The sequence below is a fragment of the Macrobrachium rosenbergii genome, chromosome 27 (assembly GCF_040412425.1).
Source record: "Macrobrachium rosenbergii isolate ZJJX-2024 chromosome 27, ASM4041242v1, whole genome shotgun sequence".
Classification (NCBI taxonomy): Eukaryota; Metazoa; Arthropoda; class Malacostraca; order Decapoda; family Palaemonidae; genus Macrobrachium; species Macrobrachium rosenbergii.
The window spans coordinates 35,653,699-35,664,508 of NC_089767.1; the positions used below are offsets into that span (position 1 = coordinate 35,653,699).

The 10,810-nt window shown below is 35.5% G+C and overlaps 1 protein-coding gene across 25 annotated transcripts in view; it reads left to right on the plus strand.

The window, feature by feature from the left end:
* The window catches only part of sif (still life), a 682,529-nt gene that overhangs the window by 368,881 nt on the left and 302,838 nt on the right, over positions 1-10,810 (plus strand). For all 25 annotated transcript variants that reach the window (XM_067129380.1, XM_067129383.1, XM_067129387.1 and 22 more), the window contains 2 exons: positions 8,581-8,758; positions 9,517-10,078. In XM_067129380.1, the coding sequence (XP_066985481.1) occupies positions 8,581-8,758; positions 9,517-10,078 (740 nt within the window). The remainder of the gene's footprint in view (positions 1-8,580; positions 8,759-9,516; positions 10,079-10,810) is intronic.

Genomic DNA, 10,810 nt, shown 5'->3' on the forward strand with positions numbered 1-10,810 from the left:
GCTAGTGCTATCAATACTTAACATTTGTACTTCAATAATTGCGTGTGTTAAAGAGTTTCTGTTATATGACATTGGAATACACCAGAACATAACAGGGAAAAAGTCATTTTTCTATTTCCCCTTGTGCTTTTTTTTATTTGTTCAAGTTTATCCCCCCCTCATATTAAAATTCATCTTCTTTATTAGATCACATTGTTGCATGTTAAGTGTACTGTATATACCATAAACATAATGGACACAAAAATTTATTTATGCAAAAAATGTGTCTTCAGCTATTGTTTAAAATCTCATGTTCTAACCTGTATTGCAACTCTCACAGGTGTTTTTATTTTCTTAATCCATTAAGACCTTCAGAAGCAGATATGCAGTGTGTCTTACTATTTTCTTCCTGTTTTATGTTTTATTTAGAATATTGTGTTCATAGAAATAATAGTACATAGTTGATAAATACTAAATTTAAATTAATATGTGTCATGTATTGACATTCATGTGATAAATGGATGGTAGACTTCAAAGGCAAAGGGGCCAACAAGATAAATGATGCATTTGATGATAATTTTTGAGATGAGTTGAAGTAAAATGAGATCTGTTGTACTGTATATACAGGTCATAAGTCAAAGTGCTCACCATTTCATGATTGTTACAGAATATTTGGACTAGACAGTCTTTATTATGAGATTAACTTAGGTGAGTTATTGTAGTAGATGAGATTTTAGAATAACCAAAGTTGAACAGAAATTTTTCTATGAATGTATTTTACTGCTATTTTGTTATTTGGGCAAGTGGAATATGTAAAGAAATAGAATAAAAGAAAATGGAAAGGATGTAGCTTGAGCAGAAGAAATATTTTGTTTGCCATTCTTTAAGTACAGTAGTTTGACTTGTGAACTAACTTTGTGGAGACTGATAACCTTGTAAATCTAGATTCCTTTGGCAAAATCATTTCTCAAAATTTTCTTATTTTATTTTTGTTAAATTTGGAATTCTCTAAGCCTGAAAAATTTATTATTTTAAAAATGAATCCATTTTTCAGTACAAATCCATTACTACTTAACACCAGCTGTATTGTTTTTCCTCAGAATTGTCTAGACATTCCACAAAAGGGAAATAACCTCTTTAGTTCCACCTTGCTTAATACTGTACTACAGTATATGCATATGGGTTCCACATGTCCTATGTTGGCAAACTGTGTTATTTTTTTGTGTTGCCTGAACTGGCTGGAAGGAATAAAAGTTTGGGAGGGGGACAATAGCTCAGACCATTTGCTTTTGTAAAGTTTTACCTGCACTCTTGTTTGTTTCGCTAGTAACCATTTTCACTAGCCTAAATAGGTATTTAGGTTGGTAGGCCTCTTGGTGCCTTATAGGAAAATTAGGTCAGTGCCTTGTGGCACCATACAAACTGTTACAGTAAAAATTTTGAAGGCTAGGTCGTGGTCATGCATTGGGCTAGGGCCTCTATTAAGGATTTGGGTTATACTATCTTGGCTTGTGGAAGAGAGCTTTTGACACTAACCAAACCATCAAAGCATAGCTGTGTTATTACCCCAGATTACTATTTCAGAGGGGAAGAGAATGAATTAAACTCAGCCAGGTAGAACTGGGAATGTTAATCTCTTTCTATGGAGCGTCTAGAGGATTGCACGTATGTGCAATAAAGCTGATGTAAAGTAATTGGTTTTTGATGAAATTAATATTATTTGAGAAGTAAACACAAGTACAATTTTGTGTAAGTTCTTGAGGCATTTAATACATTGTTTGAAGAAGGGAAGTATTTGTAATATTGACAGATTTAATAATTTAGTTTGTAGATGTTTTAGTTGAGACAGTTATAGATGTTGCTAGGAATACCACTGTGGGTATCAAGAAATTTTATTGTTTAGCATGACAGGTACTAAAGTGAACCAACCAACTTTTCGTATACTACAGACAAGATATGCTGATGAGGATTTAGAATTCCTTGAGGTTGTTAGCTGATGCTATTCCTTCTGTTTTATTATTATTATTACTATTATTATTATTATTATTATTATTATTATTATTATTATTATTATTATTATTATTATTATTATTATTATTATTATTATTATTATTATTCAGAAGATGAGCTCTGTTCATTTGGAACAAGCCCACAGGGGCCAATGACTTGAAATTCAAGTTTCCAAAGAATATGGTGTTCATTAGAAAGAAGTAATGGAAGGTAATAGGAACTAGAGAAAGAAGATATCAGTTATTAGAAAAGAAAAAATAACTTTAATTAATAAATGAATAGATAAAAATGTAAGTAAAATACAAGGTAATATCTATAATGTCATCACTTTCATTATTTGCAATCGAGTGCCAAGGAGATTGATGTAATTGCAGTAAGCCTCTAGGTATACTTCATTTCTCTTGGTCCAAACAATTTTTAGTTGTAGATGACTTAGTCTCATATAATGCAGTACTGTATTCGATTATTTTTATCATAATTTGCATAATTTTTGAATAACACAGCATAACAAACATGTCTATTTTGTTGATAGCCTGAACAGGTTATGATCTCCATCCTCCGAATACCATTTGAATACACAAAGGCCGTTTCATCTTACTCATGTCTTCAGCTATGTTATGGACTTAGGCCAATCAAACTAGATGGGAAAAAACAATGCGGTCATCAAATTTTATTCCATTTTTCTATAACATGTAGCATCTTGTGTATCATTATAACTTATTGAGCAGTTAATGTCCATGTCACTAAGTAATAATGCCTATAGAATTAGAGTGATTTTGCTTAAGTCTCAGAGTAGCAGAACATTATAAGGGTTTGTTCTGGTTGTAAGTTTACTTTTGATCTTGATTTCTACAAGCGTTGGGTGTGAAAAATTACATTACTTTATAAACGTTCCCTTGAAAATAGGTGCTGTAGTGATTCTCTTGTCCTTAATATAGTCTTTCATTTGGCTATGTACACAAGTCTCTCTAAACTCCTTGAGCTAATCATGCTGTGAAAGACTGCTGGTGTTGTCCATTGGACCACCTTTGGGTAATAGCATTATTAGATTCTTTGCGATTCTTGTACATGTCAGTTTTACACATTAAGTAGTGATTATGTTGGGTTTTAACATACAAGATTAACAAATTTTTTAGGTTTTACGTGCCATAATATCTTGATCATATACATTCAGAGTAGGAAGTTATTGAAAACTACCTAGTAAGAGTGCAAGAAAGTATTTTTATGAAGTTTCTTTTGTAGGTTTGTCGTTATCCAGTTGATTCAACTTTACATTTGTAAAGCATTAGAATGGTGCTTTGAGAAAGACAAAACAAATGTTACTGTATATTGGTTTGATTGGTTTGTGGTGACCTCAACCATCATGATCAGCGGGACTTGTTTTGGGTGGGTGAAATTGAGAATCTTTTAGTCATATAATGCAGATATTGGTGAGGTGATGTTTGACATTGTAATTTTATTTAATGTTTTTCTTTGACTTTTTTGTGTTTTTTGGTTTTCAATTATATCGTAGAATGAGTGATTTGTAGGGATGGTTTCCAGAAACATCTCTTCCCTTATTCCCCATTTGCAGTCTTTTTAATGAAAATTGTAACTGAATAGCATTGGTGATAACAGTAGTATGTCAGTTGTGCAACACAGTACTAAGTGATACTGAAAATGATTTATAAAGTAGGCACTGTTAATACTGTTGTTGTTCGTGGTATGTTATGCCAGTATCTCTTGGCAATTGTATGTTATTTGCAGGTTTCAACTCAGATAAAGTATAGTATGAAGATTGTGTACTTTTAGCCATTGCGCCTAATAGTGTAATTTTGTTTAGGTTTTCTGGAATTGTGAGTGGCTTGCAGCCTTTCAGGCGAGATTGTGCCTGTTGTACACTATGGATGAAAATTATAAAAAATTATAAAGAAACTACTGCATATATTTTTACATTATTGTATGTTTCCACATTAATGTTTGTAGTTGTGTGAAACATATCACACTTTACAATGGTCTAGAATCCTTGCTTTAGTGTTTTCTGGAAGCTTTTCAGTTGAGTAAACCTTGATGTTTTTGTTTATCTTGCATCATTTTATCATGATGTGTCATGCAAACACTTTAGACACTCAGCCACAGAAGGCCTTCTGTGGCTGAGTGGATATTATGTTGGTCTGGCAGATCAAAGTTGTGCATAATGAGGCAACTAAGTCAAATTTTGAGTCTTAAATGTCCTTCAGTGAGGATTGAAATCAGAGTGAGGTAAAGTTAGCAAGTCAAGTAGAAAGATACCAAGGGGACAAATGAAAAGTAATAGGTAGAGAGCAGTACAGCTGAAGGGTCATTGTAACTCCCACCCCCTCAACCGCACCCCACCCATAGGGCCTTGTGCTTATGACAGTGTGTATGTATTCATATGTGAAAGACCCTGATTGTAGTTAGGTATGTCTTCATGACAGCTGAAGGGATTGTTGCATATACGCCAACTCTTTTTATCTTGTTTTCCAACTTGATTAGTTGTTTTTTGTGTTTGGAAGGATATGAATTGCAGGCTTAATTATATATTTTTATTGCTAGTGTTTGGTGTCATCAAGACATACTTTGTATTTGGAAAGTATTTAGATCCAAATAAACCTTTTAGAGACAATTTAGATATCTCTGAGGATGCTGTCTCAACCTTTCTCAAAGAATATTAACAGGCTGCAGTAATGCTAGTAACATGAGTGACTAGGGGAATGATTCAAACAAAATAATGTTCAGCTGAGAAAGCGTATCTTTGAATTAAGAATGCTTTTATAGAGGAGGCCTGCTGACTTGGTACAAAAATAATTGGTTCACATTTCAAACTTTTGAACTAAAATATGGTCAAGTATCCTCAGATATGGTTTTATTTTAGTGGCCAAAAATTTTTGTGAGGATTTGTTTTAATGGGGTATAATTTTCATTATGTTATTCTCCCCACCCCCTTTTTTTTTTTACTTGGAGAAATAAAATCCACATTTATGAGTTTTTCCATTTGTTCATATGATGGTACTGTATCGGTCTGGCACTGGGTAATTGATTTACACAATTTTGAAGTGACGATATCTTAAAAATTCCTTGTCATATAAGGTTATCTCTTGTAGCGGAAAGCAGATGGTTGTATGCCACATAGAATATTGTTCTCTGCAAACTGGCTGCATGCATATTTTTTTGAGTCTTGTGGCTTGGTTGTACTGCTCATTCTTTTTTGCTTTGTTACTGCAGTAATTTTGTGTAGGTATGCAAATTTTTAACCCATAATGCATCTGTTGCCTTTAATATTTTGCATTGAAAGTTCTGTGTATTGAATCTTTTTTGGGCAGTTTTTATGGATTGAAGTTTGCCTTTTTTGTGTTTTCTTTCCTATACAGTTTTGTTTATTACTCGCTAATTTAACGAAGGCTTTATTTGGAGAAAAAAAGAAAGTTGTTGCAGCTCAAATGCAATTTTGAGAGATTGTTGGAGAGAGTATCCATGTTGCTTGTTTTCTGTTCCTAAGTTATTATTTTAGTGTTTCAGTCAGTCTTTAGTTAGCCATCAGTGCAAGGTTGATGTTTCAGACGTTTTTAGATAGACTGGAAATTCTTGTACAGTACTGTAATTGTAACTGAACTAATGTTTAATTTTTCATATTTTTTATATAATTTATATCTTGGATTTCTCAGTGCATAGATATTTTATAAGAGAGAAGTAAAATTTATAGTGTTATTTTAGGCTTCCATTCATATACAACTACAGTATAATTCAAACTGTAAGATACTTTCAATAATTTCTCTTATAAAGCAGAAAATTAAGCTTGAAACTTAGAAAATATGTGTAAATATCCAACATTATTTCTCCTTTTTGTGCAAGTTGCCTTTGCAAAAGAAGGACCCCCTCTTACCTATCTTATAATTTAATTTTGAAAATATATATTGACATTTCTGTTTATTTTCTGGTGGAACTATACCCATCTTGCTTTGAACAAGGGTAAATTGGGTAGATGAAAAAAATAAGGTTGGATCAGAGGTTATGGGGTTGATACCCTTTTCTCACTGAGATGCCTTTATGAGCCCTGCAGGCTCTTCTTGGGTTGGGTGAACAAGGACTGGAGTCATTGAATTCAGCAAACCGTTACCAAAGTGGTTAATTCCTATCTGAGACAGGATCCTTGTCCCTGTCTTAAACGTTATCTTAAGTAATGCAAAAGTTAAGTCCAGCTGTGCCCCACTTTCCAGTGAATGAGCACATGGTTATTGTTTTTACCTTAAAGGGTATGAAACTTGTACAGTATTGTTTTTACCTTAAAGGGTATGAAACTTGTACAGTATCTTCCCATTTGAAAAGCTGGGGTCTTTTTTTTTTTGTTGATGGAACCCTGATAGCCTATTATTTGGCTCATTTAGGCTTTGAAAATATTTTTTCCTTCCTTTTATACATGCCTAAATCACAAGAAAGGAAGAGAAAGACTATGTAACTAGCACTGCGCTAATAAAACAAACCTGGAAAGAAAAAAGTATTACCAGCAGTGGTGATCAACCTCACAGGTAATAAACAATGAATAGATTCTTTGGCCACAAGAAGGAATCTGCCTCACCCTCCCATTCACATTCTTTCCTGCCTGGCCCCTGCTAAAATGCAGGAGATTCATCCTTACTTGCTGGGACCTTTGCCATTATATTTTTTGTTCAGTTAAATTTGGTAATGTGGGATAAACATCTCTGTTTCTTTTCATTATTAACAGAGACACATATACTAATGGTATAAAATGTTTAATGTTTTATTAAGTACTGGTATTTAGAGCAAAATTAACAGAGTAATGCAAAAACTAGAGAAAGGGGAAATGAATTAGAGTATACAGCATTGCATAAGTTGTAGATCCAAATGTATATGAAATGAAAGTTTCGTGGCACAAATGACAGCAGCTAAGGCAAGTTTGCGACAAATAATAGTAATTCGACTTCTATCATTTTTTAGTTACTTAACAGAGTAACAATGGCCCAGGTGTTCTAAAACCCACAAAGTAAATCTGCCAAAAAACTAAAAGGGACTTTCTTAACCTTGTCCTGAAGCAGAGTTAGTCATAGGGTCAGACATAACGACATAAGCATCATAGGTACACATCTAGCCTAACCAAAGTCTCATAAAGTAGCCTTTACTTTAGGCTGAAATGATGACTTGCTTGCTGAATAACTGCTAATCATATCTTGGGTTAAAAAGAAAACAAATGATAGCCTAATTTGTAGTTATGCCAAGCTAAACATCTCTCTCTCAAACAAACCTGTTTTGATTTAAAACTGTCTTCCCAGTAATCACCACAACCGAATTGGAGTAATAGAATTCTCTATGAAAGGAATTTAATCAGAAACATTCTTAATCACTAATTTTAATGGAAACAAGATCATTTACTACGTCTTAGATTCAGAATATGGCAAAAAAGTAACATCTCTCGTAGCTCACTAAACCTGGAGCTCATTTAGTAGGTTGCTCACAAACCAATACCTTGAGAATCCGAAGTGCTGAATGGGTTCATTAAAAGCAGATGTCTTTTTCCATCATTGTTGAATATGATTATCATTATATTATTTTTGTCAGTTAGAATGCTAGGAGAATTATTTCTTCATGTATGGAAGAGCTTATAGAAGTTGCTAAGGGGATTTTAGAAGGAATAGATGATAAAACTAGTGTGATGTAGAGCTTAGAAGAAAATCGTGTACAGAATTTATCTAGTTTTAATATGTATAGAGAAGGTAAAGTTAATTCATCACTGACTGCATCAGTCCAGAGAAATATCGGACCATTATAAGTCTGATGAAAGTGGCAAGCTACAATCGGAACTTCAACGAAAAGGTTACCCCTATCCTAAGAACCTCCATCTTTATACCACCTTGCTTCTTCTGACTATGTTTCACCTTAGCAGTACCATCAGGGCAAAGAATTGAGTTACAGGGAGGTGTTGTTGGTACAGTTTGTTGAAGCCTACGAAAGACTTCATTCTTTCTCAGCTGACGCCCCACAGATGACTCGATGTCCCACTTACGGCCGCGCCTTTGAACAGCCACCCTTCACACTCACGCATGTTGTGCTAATCATAAGTTTATTTTGCTAGTGTTTACTTGGTAAAGATATTTATATACATACAGTTTAAAGCAGTAGATGTCATTTTTATATCTATATTGATAGACTAGGATATATTGTAGAGAGCCCTATATAATCCTTTGTAAAGTTTGTCTGTATAGAGGGAACTTATTTGAAACTGTAGTTGAAGTTGAGATAATGTAAATGTATTCAATATTTGCTAATTTGAGTAATTATAATCAGACTACTCATAGCATGGCCGTAGAGCATTTTGTAGTAGAGATTTGCCTTGCATGTGTGTGTGTGTGTATTAGAGAGGAAAGTGCCTTGCATCAGATTGGTTTTGTGTCATAGGCGATGTTGCAGCTTTTGTTACCAAGCTTTTGCGCTAGGTCCTAGTTCTTCGGCAATGGTGTTGACCTTTCAGCTGGTAGACAGAAGCCAAGGCTCTCCAAAGGTGTGTGGTGGCTGCAGCATCGCCCCTTAAAAGAACCTTCCATGGACGTGGATCTGACCCATTGCTCTTTCCTACAGGAACTGTCAATAAATACGGAACGCTTCCAGCAAGTCAGCGAGGCTCTGAAAGATCTCTGCCAGCGGCAGCACTTAGGGATGACCGTGATCACAGTGGCTACTTTAGTGATCGCAATGACAGCTACGGGAGCCGTCGTGACTTGCATGACAGAGGCTACATGAGTGATCATGATCGAAGGTATGTTTGTTGTTGTTATTATTATTATTATTGTTATTCAGAAGATGAACCCTATTCATATGGAACAAGCCCACAGGGGCCATTGACTTGAAATTCAAGTTCCCAAAGAATATGATGATTATTTGGAAGAAATAAGAGGAAGTAAAAGATACAGAAAGAAGAGATCTCACATATTAAAAAACAGAAGATAAATATATAAACGCTTTAGAATTTTTAGATCAGTAAATTCATTATGAATCATTGTGCATTGCTGCAGCGTGCTTATAACTACATAAAATTCTAATTGAAATTGAGCCACCAGCAAGCCTTGATTTAATTGGTAATGTTTCTTCTCATACATTCAATGCCACAGAAAGAGAGAGAGAGAGAGAGAGAGAGCAAAGAAAAAAAAAGTTGACTGGATGATTATATCGGACTTTATTGTTAAGAGAGCATGGTAAAATGTGTTTGTGACAGAATGAAAAGCAAATTAAAAATATGATGGTGTATAATGTACAGAGAATAGAGAGTTACTGAAATAGCATCAGAAATACTGTAAAAGGATATACTTAAGACTGGCCCAAGGGATGTATGTAAGGTGTACCTTTAAATGGAGGGAAGAGGCAGACAAAACAGTAGGGAGAAATTGTGAATATTGTGAAGTGCTTAAAGATGAAGCTAATGTAAATTTGTGTCTTGTAATTCCTCTTCTGTCTGAGTAACTTAGACCTTTGTTTATGCTCAAGTGTCAACCGTTTCTTCTTCTTCTTCTTCTTCAGGTTCTATGATCGCCAGGATAGCATTCGATCTGGGTACATGAGTGACCGAGAGAGGGGCTATACCAGCGATCGGGATTCGAGAGGCTACATGAGTGATCGAGAGCGCTCAGGTTACATGAGCGACCGAGAGAGAGGCTACATGAGCGATCGAGAAAGAGGCTATATGAGTGATCGCGAAAGAGGCTACATGAGTGATCGAGAAAGGGGGTACGCTAGCGATCGCGAGCGTGGATACGCCAGCGATCGCGAGCGTGGATACGCCAGCGACCGAGAGCGGGGTTACGCAAGCGACCGAGAGCGAGGCTACGCTAGTGATCGAGAAAGAGGATATATGAGTGATCGAGAGCGAGGGTACATGAGTGATCGGGAACGCGGTTACATGAGTGACCGCGAGAGAGGCTATATGAGTGACCGAGACTCCAGGGGTTACGCCAGTGATCGAGGCGGTTACGGCAGTGACCGGGAGAGGGGTTACTCCAGCGACCGCGAACACGGCGCCCTGGTCACGCAGGCTTCCATGGAGAGCGCAGACTCTAGGCTCTGCTACCTCACGTCTTCTGAGGTAAGTACACACGTCCTTTTCTCTCTCCTCCTCCTTCCCCTCCCCCTCCCCCTTCTTCTTGTTGCTGTTGATGTTCTGGTTCATATGACGTGCCTAGGAATGAATGCCTGCGCTGCTGAATTGTTTACAACCATTCAAGTATGATTCATGATGAAGGAGAAGAAGAAGAAGAAGGTGGTTTTACGTATGAGTGAGTTGTTTGTTTCCTGCTAATTCTTAAATATATTGTCATTTATTTCAGCATTACGTCCCTTTCTATAATGTGAAATATACCGATAGGTTTTTTTTGTCACTAATTATTTTGTTTATGTTTCGTAACGAGTGTTCTAGAATCTGAGTATTTTCTCATTTTACTTTTAAATGTTTCCAAGAAAAGTTACGTGACGAGTTGTGGTGTGTTCTTATGTCAATTGCATTTGCGTGTCATTCAGATTTCCTCCATACACCATGAAGGATTATCTCTCAGATATAGTTTTGGTAATGTATATGTGTGGATTTCTATATTTCTTCTCTGGTATTTGATTGGATCGAGTGCATAAGTAACATGTTTTTTTGAGGTACGGCATATTTTAAGTGTGCCGCGGTAATTGTAGCAATGTTTATGGTACTGTAACTTAATTTTTTCTTATTTTTATATATTAAGTTCTCATTGGAGACAAATTTAGTTGATTTATATGAGTACTTCCTATAGGTATCCTTCTTTCGTTCTCAGAAGGAACCATTTAACAAAGG